General features: G+C 48.7%; 1 protein-coding gene across 1 annotated transcript in view; it reads right to left on the bottom strand.

Annotated features, from left to right (window-relative positions):
* Positions 1 to 20,897, bottom strand: part of ONECUT2 (one cut homeobox 2) — a 44,541-nt gene extending 23,644 nt beyond the window's left edge. Inside the window, exon 1 of the mRNA XM_047086156.1 lies at positions 19,670 to 20,897. Within this exon, the coding sequence (XP_046942112.1) occupies positions 19,670 to 20,897 (1,228 nt within the window). The remainder of the gene's footprint in view (positions 1 to 19,669) is intronic.
* Between the last annotated feature and the right edge of the window lie 2,935 nt (positions 20,898 to 23,832).

A 23,832-nucleotide genomic window follows, 5' to 3' on the forward strand; every position in this document is an offset into this window, starting at 1 on the left:
TGTCAGACAGCAACCTTACCCCCATTCTACAGAGAAAGTAACGGAGTCTCTCTGAAGTCGATCACTCGCCTGAAGTCACATAGCTAACTAGTAGGTGGTGTAGCTGGGACAAATTAGATCTGTCTAGCCCCAGAGCTCATGCTCTCGATGACAACACCGAGCAATACTCTTCATGTATAAAGATTGTGGGAGAGTTGGTCCCTTGGGCCAAATCTCCTGCTGATATACAGAGAACTTACAAAAGGTAGTGTGAGTCAACAGGAATAACAATGATAGCAGCGAAATTAGCAAGCATTTCATGATGTACCCATTGTTCTAAGCATCTATATGCATGGGGTCATTTAAGGCCCACGGTAACTTAATGATGTGCCTATAATCTGAGGCACAGAGTTTGCTATGGGCCGAATATGTGTGACCCCAAAATTCATATGTTTGAAATCCTTAGCCTCAAAGGTGATGGTATTAGTAGGTGGAGTCTTTGAAAACGGAGCCCTCACCAATGTGGTTAGTGCTTTTATGGAAGAGGCCCCAGGGAGAGCCCTAGTCCCTTCCTCCACGTGAGGACACAATGGGATGTCCACAACCCAGGAAGGGGTCCTCAGCCAACCATGCTGGTGCCCTGATCTCAAATTTCCAGCCCCGGGAACTCTGAGCAATAAGTTTCTGTTGTTTATAAACTACCTAGTTGCCAGTACTTTGTTATAGCAGCCTGAATGGACTAAGACCAGATAAGGATAAACCTTGAAGACCTTGAAGATTCTAATGAATTCTGAAATGCTGAAAGGCCAATTTACAGTGCAACAAAAAGCAGTTCTTTGGGACTATTTTTAAAAATATTAAAGCAGTGCCTACGGAGCGCCAGCTCTTCAATTACAGCTTTATTACCACAGGGTCCTTTGCCACAGAATTTAATGGAATGGCTGTCTCAAAGAGGGCTAGGATAAAAGATGAGGAGGGTCTGTTTTTCTTGTCTTCAGTAGCAGAGTGGGTGGAGTCAGAGATAAAGCCTTTCTCCTATTTCTTGCTTCCAAAGATACAAAACATTATCACACCTCTTCCACTGGGAATTAACCCTCAGACAACTCACCCTTTTTGCTTTCAAACCCAGTCTGGAATTCTAAACTCTTGGCTAGGCAAATAAGGTTGCGTGCCCCCCGAGGAAGCTAGCTGCCTCGAGCTGGGCTGTGAGCTTATATGTAAGAGTCCCAGGACTCCAGCTAATCCATGAAATGAGTTACAAATTTTGTTCGCAATGCTTAGCATCTGAATAAATCAGCCTGCCCAAACCACAGGCACAAAACTGCGAGGACTTTTTGGAATTACAGGGTAAACAAGTTCAGTAACCAGGGACAGCTTGTTATAATAACAGGAGACTACATTTGCCTAGTAAGGGTGTCATTTCTTCACATCTATGGGAAGTCTAAGCACTGGATATTGATTCATAGGATGCCATTTCATATATACGCAGAACGAATCCAGCCAAACAAAGTTATCTGCCCAATGGAACTCAAAAATATTTCTCAATTTAATTTTAAACAGACCTTGATGTGAAGGAAATTTAATTAGGTAAGTAATATAGAACACAATGAAATGTCCGTCAAAATTGCTTCCAAAGGTTTAAAATGTTTTCCTTTTCAGACAATGTAGTTAGAGCAGCTAAGATATCTATGTAAGTACAATGTCTTGAATAGTGGGACTCAGAAATCAATGGGATCACCTCTCTGAATTAAGTATGCACAAATGAGAGCAACTGAGATCCATATAAATCAGCTCAAGTAGCCTTCTGTGTACCAGACCATTAGGGGACAGGCAGAGAAAAGGAAGATGCAAATAAACACATTATCTGGGGCAGACTCACTAATGGAAAGCATCTCTTAACACCCACATTAAGAATCAGAACAAAACTGTCAGGTATTTTTAACGCTGCTTATGATTTAAAAAATAATGCCCCAGATGTAGAACCTAAGGTTAAAAACAAACAAATAAACAGAAACAAACTTTAAACATTGTCAGAGTCACATGAGAGTAAATCTTCTGATCTTGTTGATAGCATCTCCAAATTGCTTCTGTCTTCATTAGCAAACTCTAAGCAAAGTGTTCACATTGTTTGGATTTTGTGGGCGTAGAATAACTGAGATCTGGATCGAATGGTTTAACTTCTGCAGGCATCAGATATTTGGTGATTATTTCAGTGGGAAAAAACAGAACCACTGAAAATAAAGCCTTTTTATAAATACAGGGAGAGCTATATGTGGTCAGCCAGAGGGGATCTCCTAATAGGACACTAGAGCTATGTCACCCTGGGGATCATTTGGCATTCTGTATTTATTGAGTGCCAACTACATGTTAAGCCCTGTACTAGCACTAAAGGGAAGATGAAGGAGAGCAAAGCTCAGGAGGCGTGCCTGCTATGATCTAGAAGGACAGGTCAGGCATGTCCACTGATAGACATAGCACAAAGAAATATGGCTCCCATCAAGTTGGCCATACATTTATTACTGGTATAAAGTATAAAATAACAAAGTATATTGAGATACTTCCACATTTATTTTCTATTTGTTGCCAAATTGCTTATCCTGTCCTATCCCTACCATAGAAATGGATGGCTTCTTGCAAAATTAAAAGGGAGCTAAAATATATGGCATTACATAGATTGCAAAAAGAAAAGAAAAAAGAAAAAGTTCCAATTCACCCTTCTACTCTGTCTCTGGGCTCAGCCATGTGACTCGCTTTCCCCAACGGTATGTTGCAGAGTATGTTATTGCTTGGGCTTTCCCCTTTGCCATTGTTATGCAAAGGACATGCTCAGGCCACTACAGTGGTCCCAGAAAAGGATGGGACGTGTGGAGCAGAGTCACCCAAAGACACATGATCAAGCCTAGCAGGGACCAGCCTAGATCAACTGAATCCCACAAATTTGTGAGAAAAAAAAATGTTTATTGTTGAATGCCATGAGTTTGGGAGATGGTTTGTTACTTGGCATTGTTACGGCAGTAGGTAACTGATACGTAGCATATAATAGAATTTCAATAAAATCCTTTTGCAACCCCTCTCCAACATCCAAAGTCATCTTGTCCCTCAGGTCACCACTCCAAGTAAGTGATTCTGTGGGGAAGTCCTGTAGACAGTCCATCAGCCTATTACTTGACAGCTACTTTATACAGATCCTCTCTGATACTTACATCTGCTCTCCAAGGTAGATAACTGCTCTGAGACTCAGAGCAGTTAGGTTAGAGCTAGTAAATGGCAGAGTTAGAATCAATACTCAAGCCTGTCTGACTCCAAAGCAAAGACCATTCATTCCACTGTACTAACTTGCTCCTACCTCTGTAAGATCAGCTGGGTGAAGGTGTGGTGAAAAAAGAATTTTTGGTGCCTCCAACCCCTTCCCAATAGCTCAGGAGAGAAGGATCTGGGTAGTACAGACACTGTTCTCAGGACCTGCCATGGACTCCCACTCTTCTTAGCTTGAGGCTCTTCCCCAACCTGAGATAGGGATTTGCCTATCCTAGGGAATTTCAGAGCTCTAAGGAGGCAGAACACTTGGGCTCCTCAGTTGGTATGAGTTACAGCAGAAAAGCCCACCTATTTATCCTGTTGATTTTCATTCCTTTCCCCTCCAATCCAATCACCTACCTACTCCCCACTCTGCCCTTTTTAATGGAATTTCCAGAATCTGCCTATGGCAGCCTGAGTCCAAAGCTCTTGGTGGAAAACAGGTCAGGGAGGGGTGAGCTCAGCAGTTCTGATTCCTCTGGGTCCAACCTGATTCCTTTGGGAGGATGGCAGGGGAGGAGGCTGAAGCACCAGGCAGAAGAAACAAAGGACAATGTGTGGTCTTTGGTGCCAGGTCATAGTGCTCCAGCCAGAGAAGAGGTTGGCCCCTACTGGGAGGTCTTCAGACAGGCCCCAGAGCTTCCTCTTGCTCTGCCCAACCTGTCTATCTCTGCCTCTGTGTCAACAGAAACTTGGTTGGGCTATGCAAGGCACATGAATGACAGTCACTTAAGTCAACTGTTTACTGAGGATCCCTAATTATCATGCAGCACAGCAATGCATTCAATTAAAGTCATCAGGGAAAAAAAAAGTCTGGAATGTTTTAATTTTAACACTAAATTCTGTTTATATATGTTTGGTCTTCTTAGTTTTTTATTCATGTAATATGAATGTCAAAACATAGCTGTAAAAAAGATAAAACATCTCAAGGCAATAAATAAGTTCCACATAAGATATATAGCAAATTATCTTACTTTCAATTTCCCACTAAACTTGAGATAACAATAAAATTTCTTTTCACTCAATCCTATATGGATATTGTAAAGGTAAATGAGGATTTGCTCACTTAAATCCTAAAAATCCAGTAAAATGAAAGATTAAGAAAGTTATTTTTGTCCCCCTTCTTAACTACTTAGTTCAGTACTGTGTAGGCAGAACTGGTACATCTGGAAATTTTTGAACGACTAAGTTGCAAAGATCTCAGGTAATTTTGCTTATGTACACATTTGCCAAAAGATAAGGAAATGAGAAAGGAAAAGGATAAACTTATGAATACAAAAATGTTGACCTCTGGCTTTTTTCTTTATAGGTAAATTTAAATCAATAATCTAAGAATTTGCAGTATTATCAGATAATAGCCATTTTAACTCTAGTTTAGTTTACTGGCAATTAAAATGACTGAATAGAGGAAACCAGTCCCTATGATTTGCTGATGTGTTTGCAGATGTAAATGTTCTAAAATGTTTGGCTTTGTCTGGAAGTAGAACAACCTTTGGTATTAACTGACCCATCATGAGCACTGTTTCCTCCGTATTTAGCTTATCTCTCATTTTGGGTTGACATAGGAATCTATTTTTGGTTATGTAAGCAAGAATTTCTGTCAACAATCAAAACCTTTATAGAAAAGAATATTCATTTTTGAAGAGTGGAGGCTAGAAAAGAATGCCAAATATAAGTCAATCTACACAACCCATTCCCTGCAAGAGTGACCGAAATTAGGGGATTCCATAAAGATAGGCAGGATTCCATCAAATGATTCACTTGGGAAAAAAAATGCCTACTATGGGGTCAGCTGTGGACCAGTAGCTGTGGGAGGCACAGGATGTAATATCTCCTCTCCAGAGTTGGAGGGAGACATAGAAGAGGTCTAGAGAGTGGGGTAAGACCATAGCTAAGAAGCTGCTATGCAGTTTGGAATGGATGACTGCAGCCAGAATTTAGAAAAGAAAGAGAAATGAAGAGACTGGAGTAGGCTGGGAACTTCTAGAGAAGGAAGATCAGAAGTGGCCGGGAAGGGACCGAAAGAAGCATAAAATGAAGCATTCCAAGTAGTGGGGAAAAGAGTGTGCAAAGACATAGTCATGGCAAAGAGGACAACATATGAGCAGAATAGCAAGAAAAATGACCTGACTGAAGCAGGTTACCTTGGAGTACCAGAGTCAACTGGTAAAAAAGGTCCCTATTCTAGTTGTCTGGTGACTGTCATTTTACATTCCTCACCTCATTGGTAATAATCTGAAGCTTTGGATAAGACTCAACCCCACTTCAAGATTCCTGTTACAACTCATATATACCTGTACTGTTTTAGCTTAGGAGAAAAATGACACTGATGAGAACTTGATACTGTGAAATATGAAATACTGCTCCAAAATGATGCACCAACACGGATGATTCTTTTTTTCTTTTTTAATGTTTATTTATTTTTGAGAGAGAGCAAGAGAGAGAGAGAGAGCACGTGTGTGCGCACACAAGTGAGGGAGAGGCAGAGAGAAAGGGAGACACAGAATCTGAAGCAGGCTCCAGGCTCTGAGCTGTCAGCACAGAGCTGGATGCAGGGCTCAAACTTACAGACCACGAGATCATGACCTGAGCCGAAGTCAGACACGTAACCAACTGAGCCACCCAGGCGCTCCCATGATGATTCTGTTTCAAAATGCCACCTAGTAACTTGGGTGAGTAAGTGAGAAGAAACAGTGTCATATAAAAGAAAGGTATTTATTAGTTTATTCACAGATACTTATTGGCTGTCTATTATATAATACATCCAACCTTCGCTCTACTAGAACTTACAATCTTTGGCGGGAAGACACAAATCAGCAGGCGATACCTGTTTATGTTCTATGTGCAATGGGAGGGGTTGTCCAAGGGCATCCCAATTGAGGAGACTAGAGAAGACTTCCTAGAGGCAAGGACATCTAAACCAAGATCTGAAATTAAGTTCAAGTTAGTTGAGTAAGAAGTGTTTTTTGCCAAAGGAATGGCCTGATGTGTTTGAGTTGCTGGTAATAGTACAGTATGGCCAGAGCAGAGTGAAATGGAGACGACGTGAGATGAGACTATATGTGAGGAGGGGTCAATCCACATAGGCGCCGGTACATCTTGCTCAGGGTCTGGACCTTCATCCTATGGTCACAGGGAGCTAACAAAGAATTTTAAATAATGGTGTCATGTGGTCATATTTGGGTTCCAGAAAAACCACTCTGGCTTAAGTTGGAAAATGGGTGGGAGAAGTCAGGACTGGAGACAGGGAGACCAGTCAGGAGACTGCTGAAGTTGGGATGGCTCCAATTAGGGCAGCAGCACAGGTAATGGAGAGAGACAGATAGACATTTAGGAAGTAAAATCCATGGGGCTAGTATGGTCGACTCAAAGGGAAAGAGGAAAAGGAAAGAGTCTGAGTTGATTTCCCAGTTTCTGGCATGAGATTCTGTGTACAAAGTAATATTACTGAAAGGGGATAAAAGAAGAGGTAAACTACATTTGAGGATGTTCAGGCAAAGATATTCAGATGTAGAAGGAAATAAGGACCTGGAGCTAAGAGACACATAGGGTTGGAGAGACACCAAGAAGTCTTCCGCATAAAGAGATGGTAACTGGATGGGTGAGATCTTCCAGAGTGAGTATGTTGAGGGTAAAAATGGCCTAGGCCAGGATTCTGAGCTAGATGGACAAATCAAGGAGAGCCCAGAAAGGAGACCACAAAGAGTGGCCAGAATGCTAATAAGCAAAATGAGAGAGTATACAGTATTATTTCAGAAGTCAAGAGAAGAAAGGGTTTCAAGATGTGGGTGGTCAGCAGTGTGCCAAATGCTGAGGAGAGGCCCAGTTAAAATAAGAACTGAGAGGCGCCCATTGGGTTTGGCTACAAGAACCTCAACAGTGACACTGCTTAAGAGCTGGTTTAGTAAACAGGAGTGGCTAGAACCAGCCTGCACAAAGCTGGGCTGGGAGGAGGAGGTGAGAAACAGACACAGAGTTCATGCAACTCCAGGAGTGACGAGAGGGAAGAGAAGCTAGGACAGGTGTGTGTGTGTGTGTGTGTGTGTGTGTGTGTGTGTTGGAAGGTGGGGGTGCGCTTTCTAAAAAGAGGAACAGGAGCGCAAATATGCTGATCGGAAAATGGTAATGGAGAGGAAGAGGGTCTAAACACAGGTGAGTCTGGGATCTTGAGAGGACAGGAGGGACAAGGGCCCAGAATCAGGTTGAGGAATTGGCCTCGGGAACTGTCTCTTCCTTTGCAGAAGAATGAAAGAGAAATGAAGAGAGGTTACACATTGAGATGAACGAAGAATCCACTCTTGTGCCTTGACCATGAACTGAAGTGGACTCTGGTATACATTAAGGAGACCACTACATCCAAGAAAAATATCATAGATTTGGGAATCTGTTACATTGTTTCAGAAAAGCAAAAAAGTTCTTTACCCCACCCATTTTTTAGCATTTGGAATCAAAAGAGACTAGGAGAGGTCCTATTTTCATTGCAGTCTTGTGGAAACATCTTTGGAAAAGTTCACTTACTGAGTTCACTGTAAAAGAAATGCATTTGGCATAAGCCCTCACAGAATTTACTGTCTTATTTTAATAAAATGCAGTGATGCATATAAAATAGACTGAAAAAAAAAGGTTTTGCTTACTGTCAAATCCATGTTTTACTGGAAAAGGTTTTGGTGGTGTAACCCAACAACTACTAAGAAATGCATGTCTGCAAATTCAAGGATCATGCGGCTTGAAGAAACTGCTTTAATCAATGTTTATCAAATAGATTTAAAACCAGTTCTTAGATATGATTTAAACATGTTCCTGTTCATTTTGATGGCAAAATTTGAACAAAGAAAATTATTTTCTATTTTAATACTGGCAGTGAATGCTCTACCACATTTGTTCTGTTTTTTTGGACTGTATTTTCATGCAAGAGCCACTTGGAATTTGAAGATGAATTGTCATAAGGAAGACAGTCTCATATATCACATCCTTGACTTTCTTTTAAAGTGGATACACTTGTCTGTTCCTGTGCTTGACCTCCCTGAAACCACTTTAGCAATAAATTAGGCTTCAACTAAAATTCCTTGAAATAAAGCAAAAGTTTCATTTTAATTAGCTTTGAGAAGTCAAGGGCCATATTTTTACTAGAAATCTAAAGAGAGGTGAGTTGTGCCCTATTATAGACCATAAGGACCCATCTATCTGTCTCTTTTCTCTGGAATAAAAATACAAAGAAAGCAGACCAACTGATTAAAAAATGGCCAGAGTCAGGGGTCTGTGCCTAATGTCAGTTCTCACCCTGGCTAGGCCCACCTGTCTCCACTGTGTGACCTAGAGGAAGTGACTCAACCCTTGGCCCACAGAGTGGTGCAGAGGTTCTTAAAGGGAGCCCATCAAAGATGGCTCTCAAGAACTCGAACCCAGTTTCAAGACTTATTGGAGGTAGTGATGTCCCTTAGTTGGCTCTCCCTGCAACATTAGTGCTGATACAACGTGAGAATATTGTTCAATATAATGAAAACCATGTTTTCAAAAATCAGCATGATGGTAGGGGGAAAAAGCATCCATTTGTGTACACCTGTGTGGGGCAACTAGACTGTAAACCTGGAAAGAAAACCCAAATCTAAAATATCTTGTTGAGAGCTGTAATCAGTGTCTGCACAAGCTAGTAACATGGGGAAAAACAGTTCAATCCTTCAGCCCTCCCAACAGAGGTAATGTTCTTCCTCTTCCGAAGGAAAGGGTCGTTTAGCATCTTTTGTCCTCTGACTTGGCATCGCTTCCTCTCTCTCTATTATCGGTGACCTCACACAGAGAACGGAAGCCATGGGGCTCGAGAGGAAAATCTGAAGCCCTGTTCTGTCTGGGGCGCCGAGATCTACAGAGCTGTAGCTACTGTTCAGGGTCCTGCCTGAATTTAACCCGAGTAGAGGAACCCATTTTTCTTCTCTGGGTTGAGATGGAAACTCGCTCAGACCGCAGCCCAGGCGGGCAGTCTCTGGGGCGCTCCGTGGCGCTGTTCGTGGTGCTGAATCCCGCGTCGGGCGCGGAGGCGGCAACCCACCCACAGGCGCTAGGCAGCCAGGGGCTCTGGGCCGAGATCGATGTGAGGCGAGTCTGGAAAAAGCTGCTGCCCACAGAGATACGGTCAGCTCCACAGTTTGGCTCCAAATCTAGCTCACTGGCTCACTTCTTTGCAATTGCAAAACGGCTGCTTCACTTTTCTTTCTTCCCAGGGGATTTCACAGGGCCCACCTCTGGCTCGCTGATTTGGCATATCTCTTTCCTGATGTCCTCCCTGCCAGTACTAATTTTCTCCCACTCCCCTCCTTTGTACAATATATTACCTTTCCAGAGCACCTTACAGTTGGTAGAGTTCTCACTGGCACCATCAACTGAGGCATTTCTCCTACACACATAACCATTCCTCTTCTCTCCCACAGATATTTTTTGCTTTCTCCGCCCCTTCTCTCCCAAGAAAGAGGAGACTATTACTTCAGTGTGCAGAGTGGGCAAATCACCTTACCCATCACAGCAGAACCAATGAATTAGGAGAGGCAGAGGCTAGAGTACCAGGGAAAAAGGAAAAAGTCCTGCAAGAAATTCCTAGGAAAATGTGGGTAGTGGTCTGGAGGGTGAGGAATGGGGACACAGATACTAGGAACAAAGTAAAGGAAGGGGCTTGAGCCTTGTGGGAGGTGCAAGACTTACTGCAGTTAGAAGACGCCCGGCAGGTGGCACTCTAGCTCAAGGTGCTCTCTGTAGAAGCCCTGACTATGCTGGGGCTCCATCTCAAACCTTCTTTCTGCTAAGAACTCCTCCACCCCACCCCCAGCCATGTTTGCAGGTCTGTCTTCCTCTTGATCCAAGCACTTATCCAGACTATATTCCTGCTAATAAGCACTGTTTGCACAATTCTATTTACTGTAATGCACAATGAACAAAACATAAATAGAAAAGAGAGGGTCAGTGGGAGGATTTTTTTTTTTTTCTGGTGTGATTGATGGTGCTTAGATCAGAACTGTTTAATCATCAATAACATGATTCAGCAATTGGGAAATGTAAACAGATTGTGCAACTGCTTGCTGTGGTCAAAGCCCTGGAGGGGCCTATAGGGCTGGGCCAAGCTTGGGGAAGGCAATGCCAGCAGGATGCCCCCTCCCTCCCACCAGGGCAGAGCAGGCTCTGCCTACAGCCTGACTGGTGTGACCTTTGGCTTTTGCAGCACACACACGATTGGGCTGGGGTTAATGGCACTTTGCAGGGAGCTCCAATTGAGTAAACAAAAAATGCCTTGCCCTGTTCTAATGGAGCACATTATTATGAGGCCTAAGCCTTCATCCAGGCCCCTGCAGCTGCTCTGCAGGTCAGTGCTACCAATAAAGCAATTAGCCAATGAGAAAACTCTTCTTCCCCGAGGGGGACTCTGAGGGCTTGTTGCAGTTGCTGTGCTTTGCTTTGGGTTTTTAAACAGGCAATCCGAGTTGATCTGAGCCTCTTACATCAGACTCCACGATGAGGACAGTGAAATTGTGTGTTTGCTGAGTGTGATATTTTAAGGGACTGGTCCCTTGCTCAACACAGCCCGGAGAGCTCACTGCTTCCTGTTCAATTAACCTGAACCATAGCTGAACTCTGCCCTTTGAACTCAGTCAGCAGATAAATACATTAGCTCACCTAAGGAATCATTAATATTTTTCAATCACAGAAAACAAACATGAATGTCTGAACACAACCCAAAAGCTAGCCAATTAGGAATAATGCATGTACCATGTTGAAAATAAAATCAGACATGGATTATTTACAGAACAAAAAAGGGTCAAGGAAGAAATGAAATGGATTGTACCAACAGTTCTGGAAACAAAAGGGACTTTCATTTTCATATCTGCAAACATGAGGGATACTGATCAATAGTTAGCAACTCCTATTCCATCTATACTGCTCTGTAAAAAAAAAAAAAAAAAAAAGAAAAAGGAAAAAAAAGAAAGAAAAAAGAAAAAAAGTTTTACCTTATTATCAGTCTGTTTTCTACCCACTTCTATCAGAACACAAAACTCCAAGCGCTCTTTCTTCTGAAGTGACTTCAGTGTCCACGCTCAAATACATAGTCCAAAATATTGCATTTCTGGGGACAGTTCTATTGTATTCCTGATTTGCTACAAATGAAGCAAAATAATTTTTATGGAAGTATTAACTGCTTTTAAGTATGAGCTTGAATGAACCCAGCTAGTGGCTTGATTGAAATAATTTTACAGTAGAAAATGATGTTCTTGAAACACTGCTACTCTAGCATATAAACAGATTTTCCTTTGTGGAAGAGAGAGAGAGAGAGAGATGCTAAGTGCATCTATTTTGTTCTTAACCCTGCGTGTCATCTTAGAAGAATGAGAAAAACATCTCCAACCGAGTCATTACACATTTCAGTTTGGTTCAATTTCACTTCCCACAATTCTGCCTCCTGACCCCTCCCCTCCTACCCTCCTTTTCATTTTTGTTTGGTTTGGAGTGTGGGCTTAATGCCCAGCTATCCTAGATGAGAACACTTAAAGGAATATCACAAGCGCGAAGGGTAAATCTATTGAACGAGGGTCTTTAACTATGTGGTTTCCTTAAAGGGAAAGGTTGGATCAATAGGATCAATATGAAAGGTTTCCCTGGCCCTGCATAAAAGGGTAAGGGCTTCTCTTTTCACTGGTTTAACTTTACTCTCTGACAAATGCAAATCAATGGATCTGTGTTTACAACAGATTCCCTAACAGACTCAACTTGGGTAAAGCCCAAAGCCTCGCCCGGAGGGTGGGGAGTCCAGGATCGCTCCAGGAGGATGCTCTAGGGTAGGGCTTCATGCTCAAGGCCCTGTGGGTGGAGTAGGGAGTGGGCTGGCAATAGCTACCAATCGCAGTTAAAGAAGGGGGCTGGCTGCCCACTGAGATCCTGCTGCTGCTGCTGCTGCTGCTGCCTGTGGAACATCGAATAGGGTCCTCCAAGGATGTCTCAGCCCAAAGATTCCCAGGATCTGGTGAGCCAGTCAACCCTGGTTCCTGCTATATAAATGTGGGAGGCTGACTACACAGAGGCAGCTGGCATGAAATATCTAAAATTGGAGCAGCCCTTTCTTAGGTGGTAACTGGCTCTCTTAGCAATGGCAAGGCAAACCACTACAACTGTGGGTTCTTTCCCCCTTAATTTTACCTTTCCCTTTAAAAGTGTGATGCTTTCCAGAGATTACATGACTTCAAGTCAATACCAGTTACAGAGAAATTATTTTTCTTCCTGCAGGAGAAAGTATATGTATATTTGATTACACGAGCCAAAGTCCAATGCTGATTAAATTACGTTGGAGGTGTGCTTCCAACCCAAACAAAGTCTGCTTTCTGCAGAAGAGTAATGGATCTTCAAATGGCAACAGAGGCATCAGGGTGGAATGCAGTGCCTCCCTTCCCTCCAGGGCAATTTGCGTGGGGACAGTTTTTCATAAAGAATGTACACAAGTTCTAGGAATCCTGCTTCCCAAGTAAGACCATCTCTATATGCATGTCGACAGCCTGCCTCTGTGCCTTGCCCATCCTGCACCTTGTCTGGCACCAGATGGGCTGATACAGAAACCTATGCACACTTTTCAGTTGTTGCCTTGAGTGAGACTTGGAAAGCAAAAAGCCTTTCCCAAAAGCACGGCAGTGGGGTAGGGAAACAGACTGGGTGATGAGGGTGCTGATGGGCTTCTGGCCTCTCTTGAGCAGGCTCTGCACCTGATAGCATAAATGACCCCAGTAGGCTTCTTCATAATGTTCTCTTTGTCCACCAAGAAACGTATCCCCTGGAGGAAATGACTTTCCCCAGGTGGGGGGGGGGGGGTAGAGCATCTCTGAGATGGTCAGGGGTGAGGATAATCCAGAGAGTCCACAGATAAAGTTTAAGGCCCAGGGTGTCTCAATACGCACCCTTTTCCTCAGGGTCCTTTATCCAGGCAATTATTTCTATTTATTCCCTTCTCACTTCCCTTCCTTTGGCAAGAACCCAGAAATTAAATCTCTCTGCTTTTCCTTTGAGGCTTTCATTCCTCCAGGGATTCCCCTTCATGATACCACTCTCCCTGAAGACAGTTTCTGCCAACACCAGCCACCAGCTGTAGTGTGGTGGGGTCCAGTACTTTCTTCCTTCAACCTCTTTCCTCTGATATTCCTTTAGAAACAGATTCTAAAGGCCAGAAAACCAAGAAATGACCCGACAATAAAGTCTCAGATTGAAGATGAAAGCAAAACAGGCTCTCCTTCCCTCAGGGTTCAGACCCCTGTTACCGCTGGGCAGATGTAGCTCTAGAAGGAGGTAAAGCATTTTTCCTCTTGGAGACAAAATCTGAGGCAATCAGTTTCCCCTCTGCCCTACCCTCACCATTCACCAGAATCCCTGCCCTATTCTTGGGATTCTAAGATGGGTATGGAGGAGAGTCTAAGCCTGCTCACCCCTCCCAGAACCTAGGAGCTCTTCACATGGGGCCTCTGGGGAGGGGGGCAGTTGTCTTCCCGACCTGAAGGATGCCACTCAGGTATTCTTGTTTTCTGTATATGACCATGTGACCCACGTTAATGTGTTTGGGGGGGGGTGCTGGTAAGATATATCCTGACTAGGAATCAGGTGCTATACCAAAGCTCCCTTCTTTAAGGAAGTCCACCGGTGAGAAGGTGAACCCCGTCTCTGGGAATGACAGAAAGAAATACCAGTTCACCCTCTGGCACACCTCAAAGCAGAACAATGAAAGATTTTTCTTCTTCTCTCTCCTTCTTCCTTTCCCCCATTTCGTTCTTGGCAAAGGAAGGAAAACACTCCTTTCCTTCCAGATTGACACCTCCTCTTGAAAGAAAAACTTAGCTTTCACCGGTTGGAGGATTGAGAATTTCAAAAAGCCAGAACAATTTAATTCCTATTGCACCCCTCCATTACCATCCAAGCTCTTTCACCCTGAATTTCAGTAAAATTCACCTTAGTGTTCCTTCTGAAATAAGCCACCATTTGGCAAGGGGAGCAGTGGGGCACAGCGTGGACATCTCCCAGGGGGGAAGGAAGGAAGAACTCAAAAGTTCTTTCTTTTTCAGTCACTGCAGGTGCCTCAGGGAAAACCTCTGACCCGAGTCTCAGAGCACAAGTTCTCTCCAGCTGGTGGGAAGGGGTGGGGTGGGGCTCCCCAGTCTGATTTTCTTACCTTCCTGCCCCAGCCGGTATAGGAGCTAAGGTTCTTCCCTGGTTGACCTAATTAGCCCAGGGCAGACCGTTCTGAGGGATGAAGCCCAAGCCTTTGTCACCGGGGCCGCATTTGAATGCCCAACTAATGCATCAGTGTAGAACGTCTGCGAATAGGAACACTTCAGTGCGAATGTTCCCTTCTAATGAAAACAAGGAAGGGTGCGAAGGGATCCGAGGATCGGGAAGCTGCGCATTTAACAGGCAGCTTTAGAGACGTTTCCAAGTTGGGCTTGGTCGTTTCCGCATATCGAGAGGGAGGTCGAATTTCCTGGGTGGGTTTAGATGGAAAGAAAGAAGTTGCGCCGGACAGTGTTCGATCCGCCGGGGGCCGCTACGGTCCCCCGAGAACGAGCGAGCGGGGAGGACTTCGGCGGCGCGTCTGGTGCAGTTCCTTCGCGGACTCAGCCACCTACAGAGCCCGCCGTAGAGAGCTCAGAACGCGGTGTGCGCGCGCGCGGGGACCACGGGGATGGCTAGCAGCTCTGCGACTGGAGAAAGCCTTGGGAAAGGGCTAGCTGGGGCCGCGCGGTGGAGAAGCCGCAGCCCGACCCGTGGGTCCGCCGGGAGCCCGGAAAGCGGCGCGGCGGGAGCGCCGGGGAGACGGGGCGCTGGGGAGCGGGGGCGCTGGCGAGCGCTCTGCTGGGAAGAGCGCGCCGTCGGGCTTACTGGAAACGCGCCGGATCAGGTTCCAGATCAATGAGATCTGGGTCCACACGTTTACGTTATTGTTGCCAGCATTAATGCTCTTTTAATCTTCTAAACATTATCAGCATCGATCCCCCTCCATATACACATTTGTTTGAGAAAGTGACATAACCACACGGTGGAAAGCCTGGAATAAAAATAAATGCACAGCCGCTCGCGTCGAGGGCGCCTGGCGGCCTGGGCTACTTCTCTCGCTCGGCTTCACTACCCTCCCTCGAGTCCTGCCTTTTCCTCCCGCTCCCGCTGCCCCTAACGCGTGTTAGAAAGGTGTTCTCCAGGCACCCGGGACTTGACCACACAAGAACAGTTGCTTTTCAATTATTAATCCGACGAGCCAGCAGGCGAAAACATCTTGTGTTCCGTACGGACGGACGGAGATTGCGCTCGGTCTCTCGAACTCGGATCCGAGCTAAACTGCGGGGAGAAATGGGCTGAGCTGGGCCGGGAGTCGCACTAGCCGGAGGGAACTGGGGTGTGAGGCTCTTAAAATGAGGTCCCCGCCTCTCCGCTTAGAAGATGCCGGTCGGCCAGCATAGCCCAAGACTTCCCCGCGCCGAAGGAGACACGCATGCCCGTGGTGCTCCCGGCAAAAGCCGCTGGGGACTGTCCCGGCCATGCTCTGCCTCTGCGGGCGTCGGGTGGCCCAGACGACGCGATAGCATGTTGGTGAAAGGCATCGGCCGTTAGAACAGAGTTGCTTCTAGAGTGGCCGCTGGGAGTTGCTGTCTGAAGAAGGCCTTATGTCTGTCCGCCACCGGGAACTGTGGCAGGTTCCTAGCAGGCCGCCTTGCAAGGTGCAAACCTTAGTGCTCAGAGGCTCTGCTCTGTCTTCAGGGCGTTGGAGGAGACCACTCGCCTGCCGGGAAAGCCTCGATTTTCCTCTGAGAGGCGCCCGTCCAGTTTTTGCCTGGGTTTTTTCAGTACCTCCTTTTTCATGTTTGTGTTTGGTTCAGAGGCTTCTTGGGCTCAAAGCCAGGGAATCTTTGGGTTCAAATCCGCGGGATTTTGTCCTTGCTGCATCTTGCTGGAGTAACACAAACTGCTTTTCAGGAGCCTGCCTCTGGAACCACTGCCAACGAGGCCCAAGTGGGTGCGATTACAACCACATGCTGCCTTGGCCACCCTTTCCCAACGAAACCGTTTACTTGGAGTCTGTTTCTCTGAAACGTAGTGCTGGGGCAATTTGAGTTTCCCTGATGTCTTCTCCCTTACCTTTGAAATGCCACCCGCGGGTGTGGATACACCCAAGTAAGTTGGCAAGGAGGAGATAGACCTGTGGGAGGCAGGTACGTGTGGAGGGAGGACCTGCTTCCGTTGTGCCGGGTTTGCTTCACCTAAAGGTGAGATCTGCAGGAGCTGGTCCGAATCAGACACCTTAATTTTGAGGTCCCTCAAATCCCTGTATGCTTGGGCCTCTGGCAAGACCCAAAGGGGTCAAAAATGAGAAAATGAAAGGGAAACTAAAAGGAGATTATGGGAGACAAATGGGGCCTAGTTCTGGGGAGCTGGGGTGGGGGTGGGGAGGCAGGAGCCAGCTCTCCCAGGCTCTGGCCTGGCAGTGAGCCTCAGCAGCCCTGTGGAGCCACTGGGCTTGTTTAACCCCAGAGCCGAACCGTGTGGGCCCTCAGCGGCGTCCCTGCGGGGATTCCGATCGATATTCCTGGCGAGAAGGCCTCTGCTTTTCTTCTCCATTTGCTCCTGTCCCCTAGCGCTCCTGAGCACATAATACCTACTTACCAGTCCTAGCTTCTGCGTCGGTGTCTGAAGAGACTGATCTACTGACCCCAAACTGAAAAGCCTCCTATGTAATAATAACCACTCAACACACTTGTAGTTGCTGATCAAATGGCCAGATAAAAAGGCTAAAGCTCTTGTCCCTTTTCAACTCGGGGTAATAAAACAGACACACATTTGAATGCTTGAGCAAAGCGGGGTCCTCAGCAGGATTTCCCACTCGCCGAAGGAGGCTTTCAGTCTCCTGTGCAGGTGGCTTCAGGGCTCCTTCTCAGGAAAGCCTCCACGCTTCCGGAGTCCAGCCTCCGAGGAGTATGCCCGCACCGTGATTTTCCTAGGGTGGGTGGTGGGACTGGAGACCCCCAGGCATGCCACACTCTCTCTCACCCCAGCAATGCTTGTGCCATTGGAAAAGCTGAGGAGGGCTAACAGATAAAGCATGACTTGCCCCATCACTTTCAGACATACGTGGGCATAAGGCACATGGTTTCTTTCTTTCTCCTTTTCTTTCTTTCTTTCTTTCTTTCTTTCTTTCTTTCTTTCTCTTTCTAAAGCTCTGTCCTTTGCTGGACAGGCGTGAGGGGGCGGCAGCGCTCTGAGATGGTCTGGAATAGAATAGATGTCATCCTGCCTTTAACTGTATCCTCCACTCCAGCTGCCACGTTCCTTCTGGTCGCCTGTGCCCAGGAAGCCAGCCTATGCTAGACATTACCTGAGAGGGGCTAGTGGGGTGTTTTCGGGCCTAAGACAAAGGGGCACCACACTGTTCAGAAGTGTCAGTAAGCCTCCAGTATATTTCTCACCGCTGCTCTCTATTCACTGCTCAATCTTTCCCAGGAACCAAGAGCAAATAGGAGAAAATTGTAGGAGAGAATGAAGAGTAAGCTAAAAGAGAAAGATCAGTAAACCCACACAAAAGTATTAGGAGTCCACCGATTTAGGGAAGCTTTTGGGGGGATAGCTAGTTTTTTTTGTTTGCTTCTTGTTTGTGTTTTTTTGCTTTTTCAGATCAGTACTGTGGGACGATTACTGCTTGAAGATCAGAATCCTCCAACAGCCGGCAAAGGCGGAGGCGGTCAGAGTGGAAACGCCCCCTCCCAAGCCTGGGTGAACACGCCCCCGGCCCCATCCGGCGTCGGTAGAGTGCACCCCATAAGTCAGGCTCAGTGGTGCGGGGAAAGCCCCAGGGAGCGGGAGAGGAAGCCTGAGCTTGCGGCTCCGGAAGCGCGTTGTATGTAGCTGGCTCCGAACCGTGCTGGCCGCACACAACGCACAAACCACCTCCCGCACCCACGTAAATCGCTGCCACTACGATTTGTCCCCTTTGGTGGCCCACTGATCTGGAGAGATGGGCCCAGTGCAAGAGAAACTGCCCATCCGGACTTGCAGTGGGGTACTCTGTGTCCTCCCCAGTGGGGCGCGGTGAACCTCTGCCTCTCTGGGACGGCGGCTAGGTCCTGGGGGGAGGGGGGCAGCGCAATTGCCACGCGCACCGCGCTGGGTCTGTGCGCACAAAAGCGCGCAACTCTGTGCCAGTCGCAGCCACTGCTGCGTCCTTCTCTCTCGCTCCCGCCGCCCACACAGGAGGTATCCTTGCTCCTAGAACAATAGAGGGCTGTACCTCGCGGCTCGGCCGCTAGAGGAGGCACAAAGAACCAAGCCCGCACCAGAACAATGTAACCAGCGCGTCGACCCGTCCCCTCCCGCGGGCCGCCAGCCCTCCCCGCAGCCGCGCTACAGCGCACAATCAGCGTCCGCTTAATGCAAAGGCGGAGCCTGTAGCCGGTGGCCAAGATGCATTAACTAACCTGCATCTTAATTTTTCAGCACCTCTCTTCGGAAGCGCCTAGCTTCTCTCCAAGCCAAGCCAAACCTTGGCAAATCCCAGCAAAAGCTGGGAGCCCGGCAACATTGGCCCGCGAGTTCGTCAGGGAGCTCTGCATTCTTGTTTTTTCTCCCAAATCCTGGTAGAGGCGAATGTGTTAGTCCCACCCTTCGTCCTTCCACCCTCCCCTTTCTGTAGGCAGAGACGTGGGAACTGGCCGAAGCCGGCTCTTTCGGTCACAAACTCCCCACGCCAACCCCAAGGCCCGAGCTGCGCTTGGGAAGCGCTGTTGTAACCTAGCCACCCGTTCCCCAGCGGTCAAGATTGTGACTCCTGCTAATAACTAAAGAAGTTTTCCTGCTATGATGGGTAGGACGAGAACGCAGACTTTTTTTCCATTCTGAAGAGCAAAACCCCTCAACTGCCTCCAAATAGGGAGACCGGGCAGCCTGGAAAACTGAAATGTATTGTCTCAACAAGAGTTCAAGTGCACAGGGCTTTGAAAAAGGCCAATCCTCAGTCTCTGTGAGTCTTGAAGGCTCCTAGTGAACACTGCACACCCCCCGTGCCTTGTCCCACAACTAGAGAAGGTCAGAAATGGAGGGTAAAATTGGCACATTCAGGGGAGGGTGAATGACACGTGGTGGTGGGGGGGTCGGTTAATGAAAGCTGGAAGACAGGAGGGGGGGAGAGAAGTTAAGAAAATGCACAAGAAAAAGAACAGAAATGGGAGAAGGGAGGAGAAAGAGGAAATGACAGTAGAAGAAAGAAATTCGAGAGAAAATAGGAAGTGCGTAGTGAAGAGGAGGAAAGAAACGAGACTAGGCGCGCTGACTTGGGGCCACAAGAACCCCGGAGCCCTCTCCACAGCAGCCTGGCTCCAGGAGACCCTCTCTCTGTGCTTACCTGCCAGGCGTAAGGCGGACATACGCTGGAACTCGGGCTCCTGCAGCCACTTCCACATCCTGCGAAAGGTCTCCCTGCCAGATTTGAGTTTACTCCACGGTTTTGGGTTCCGGAGCAGGTCGGAGAGAGTCCCCTGAGACCGGCACAGCACCCTCTGCGCGAAGATCGCTTGTGGGATGCTGTAGCGCTTCAGCTCGGCGGTGATGCGCTGGGCCACCTCTTTGGTGTTGATCTCCTCCAGCTGACCCGATGTGGCAACCTGCGAGCCAGACGAGGACGAGGGTGGCCGCTCGCGGCTGGGCGCCAGCACCGGCCCGTGGGACTGAGCATGGCCGGGGTGGTGCAGGCCGTTGAGGTGCGACATCATGGCCGCAGGCGGGGTGCCCAGGCCGCGGGACAGGTGCTGCTCACCGCGGGTCAGCATGGCAGTGTGGTGCGCGTCGAAGTTGGGGCTGAGCATTTTGTCGTGGCCCGGCGGCCCGTAGTTGGGCAGGCTCTGCTGCGCGTTGTGGAGGCCGCCCAGCCCGTTGCCCAGCGGCGTGGCGGCCAGCGGGGACAGGCTCTGGCTCATGCCGGGCATCTCCTTGTAGGGGCTGTAGAGGTTGTTCATGGCCGGGAGCCCGCGCTCGTCGCGCATGAGGGTGAAGCTGCCGCTGACGTTGCCCGACAGGCGCTGGTGGTGGTGGTGGTGGTGGTGGTGCGGGTGGTGGTGCGGGTGCGGGTGGTGGAACTTGTCCGACACGGTGGAGATGGGCGGCAGCGGCTGGAGCGGCGTCAGCGTGGTGTAGGTGTTGCTCATGCCCATGCCGGGCGGGGACGAGTCGCAAGACATGCTCATGGCGTGATGGAGCGGGATGGAGAGCTCGGGCCGGTAGTCGCCGCCGTCCAGGATCGAGGCCATGCTAGTGACCATGGCCGAGCGCGATGCCGCCGCCGCTGCCGCTGCCGCCGTGCCCAGCTCCTGGTGCGCCGTTGGCGGCGGCGGCGGGCCCCGCAGCGAGCCAGCAGCGCCGCGGCCCGCGTGGTGGGGGCTGGGGCTGGCCAGCAGCTCCTGCTCATGGCTCGGGCCCCCGCCGCCGCCCCCGCCGCCCCCGCCACCGCCCCCGCCGCTGCCGCCGCCGGCCGGCCCGTGCAAAGTGCCCAGACTTTCCATTGTCAGCTCCGGGTTCATGGCGCAGCCTTCTAGGTCTTTGGTGAGGCATCGATAGGCGGTGTAGGCAGCCTTCATTCAGTCCATCGGGGCCCGGGGGCGGCGGGGGCGGCGGGGGCGGCCGGCGGGCTGGCAAGGCGCGCGTGGCGGAGCTCGGTCGCGGGAGCGGGGGGAGGGCGCGGGAGTGCGTGAGTGTGTGGAGGGGGAGCGTGCGTGCGGGTGTGCGCCCCGGGCTGCGGGCGGGCAGGCGGGCGCGCCCGGGGTGGGGGCGGGGTGGGGGCGGACGGGGCGTGCGTGCGGGAAGGGGGAGGGGGCGGGGAGGGAGGGAGGGATCACCGGGCCCCACCGCTCGGGCCGGCGCGCTGCCTCGCCATGTCCGAGCCCGCTCCGGCGCCGACGTCTTCTGTTTGGGTGAGCGGGAGCTGTCCAGAAGGGCTCTGCCGCTCGCCGGGGCAGCCAACCTAGCCTCTCGGACCCGGGGCGGGGCCGCGCCCGATGGGCGCGGCGAACAGCCACTCCAAGTACGCGGCTGCCCTGGGGGGCGGGCCTCCCGACTGCGGCTGCCAATGGCTGAAGAGGGGGCGGGGCTGTGCTTTTCAGGTTTGGCTGACGGCTCTGTGCCTTTTTTTCCTCCTTTGCCACTAGAATCGAACGTCAAGGAGAGGGAGGGAGGGGAAGAGGGGGTAGTGGGGAGAGAGAGGCGAGAGTGCGAGCGAGGGAGAGAAATTATGCTAAAGATGCTTCGCTGTGTCCCTCTTGAGCAGCTGCGATCTGGAGAAAAGGGCATTGCTTTAGTTCTCCTTGCCTCACCCCAAAGCTTTTCTGGAGGCTAGAAAGCCAGAACGTACTGGCTTAAAAACAAACCCAAGTCTCCCAGCAAGCCACTTCCTCAAGCGTCTCTAGCTGGGGGGCAGTAGTTTAGGCTTTCAAAATGCAGGCGCTTAAGTATTCTAATGCTGGGTAGATTCCCGAGACCGGGGCGTGCATAATCTACTGGGCTAAAGGAACCCCAGCGCCCTCGCCGCCTAGGAGCTGCGGTCAGCTTCGCAAGCCCACAGGCGGCGCGGGCCACCGTAATCCAAGCAAAGTTAACACAATAACATCATTTAATTACCCGGCGAGCCCATAAATCTCCCAGTTATGAGGCTTCAGAAGGGCCCTGTTAGATTGCAAAACAAAACTAGAACTCTAGGAGCTGAGGTTTCAAGGTGACCAAATGCTCCCCCCATTAGCGACTTGGAAAGAAGTGGGGGGGGCGGTGCGGCAAGATTGTTGCCGATGCCTATAGTGAGCAAACTCCTGGGAGCAGGGAGTACGTAAACCTTGCGGGACGACACCCGCAGATTTTTTTCCTAACGCGCGCGCGCGGGCGCGCGCGCGGGCGGACACACACACACACACACACACACACACACACACACACACACACGCTTCTCTCGAATCCCTAGAAAGGAACACCTCAGGTTACGGCTGTGGGTAGATGACACGGACTCTCGCCCGATATCTGTGTATCCAAAACTTGTTTCTGAAAAGACAAGAATCCTGGCGAGTTTTAAAACGCTCGAAAGCCGCAGCTTTCAAAAGTGCACCTTCGTCTATCCAGAATTTCCGTTGTTTGGTAATCCTGGGTCGGGGACTGGAAGTGGAGCTGCGGAGAAAGAAGGTGGAGATTTCTGATGCCTGGGTGGGGGTGGAGGGGTGGCTGAAGACAGGGAGCTACCCGGCATTGAAACCCTTAAAAGTAACAGATTCTTTTAAGGCAGGTTGCGCTCTGTTTGCCTCCGAAGATTCAAGCTAGCTGAGGTTGCGCAGATGTTGCCTTTGTTTAAAGAGACAGTAATTAAGGACAGGGTGGACATAAGTTTGAGAAGCGTGACCTATTTTCTTTTGATCAGCTGTCAAAAGAAGAGCAGGGGGTCTCCTTAAGACAGCCCCCTCCAACCACTTCCAGCTGTTAGAGAAAACTTGATAAGAAAACAAGGACACAGCCTGAGATACTGTATGTGTCTTCCTGGTACTAGAGAAAGGTTTGATTCATTTGGAAAATAGTTCTTAGTCTTGGTGACCTTTTGCGGCTGCCCTCCTTTCCCTTCTAGCTACAGAGCAAAAAAAAAAAAAAAAAAATCCACCCCCTCCCACACCATCCTGTCACATGAATGTACAGTGACGTTATTCATAGATCAACTTTATTGAGGTCTGTCCAATACCTTGCCCATCATTCTTTCAAGTAGCTTCTGCTCTGTGATATCAAAGCCTGGGTAAGAAAGTGGACGGTCCTCTACTTTGCTAGACATACTTTTCTAGCTGCTCACATCTTGAATGTCACGAATTTAGACAGGTAAAAATAACTGCTTTTTTTTTTTTTGTTTCTCTGTCTTTCCTCTCCCCCTCAGCCTTCTCTTACTGTCTCTCTTTTCACTCCCCAAATGGCAGCTGGACATTTGGGATTATTTGCAACAGTTAATGTTTGAAAACTTACCGAGTTGAACAAAAGTTCACAAGAGTGCAACCTCTTGTTGGTCTAGGAGTGCTCAGAGACTGAAATAGGGCAAGAGAGGAGCAAGGCTGGGGCAAGAGTCCGTCTGATGGGACCCAAAGCTGAACATAGCCTTCCCTGCCCCGGCTCCAAGCTCAAGGAGTGGCCAATGACCCCGGGCTGGGACCTCGAGTAGGCACTGCCTCCATACAGAAACCTGAATATGTAGATTTCCATTAAAATAATTTTTCAAAATGATAAACTCATTTACCAGGCTACCAAGATAAATCTGCTCCTGGGAATTGCATTTTGGTGTGCCTGGGAGCAGTCACGTGCTGGAGAGTTGAAAGGTGAGTTGCATATTCTCGCTGCCTTGTTCCCTGCCTCTCTCCCTCCTCCCTCTCTCCCACCATCCCTCCCCCTTCCCTCGATCAATATTGGCGATCTCAGGGAAATCATGAAATCGTATTGGCTTCTTTGTGTATAATTTCATTGGGCTAGATTAAAGCAGATTTTTCACGTTGTTTTTCTTAATGA

The sequence above is a fragment of the Lynx rufus genome, unplaced genomic scaffold (assembly GCF_022079265.1).
Source record: "Lynx rufus isolate CCGP_SWC_20201006 ecotype Redwood Valley unplaced genomic scaffold, mLynRuf1.p SCAF_20, whole genome shotgun sequence".
NCBI lineage: Eukaryota > Metazoa > Chordata > Mammalia > Carnivora > Felidae > Lynx > Lynx rufus.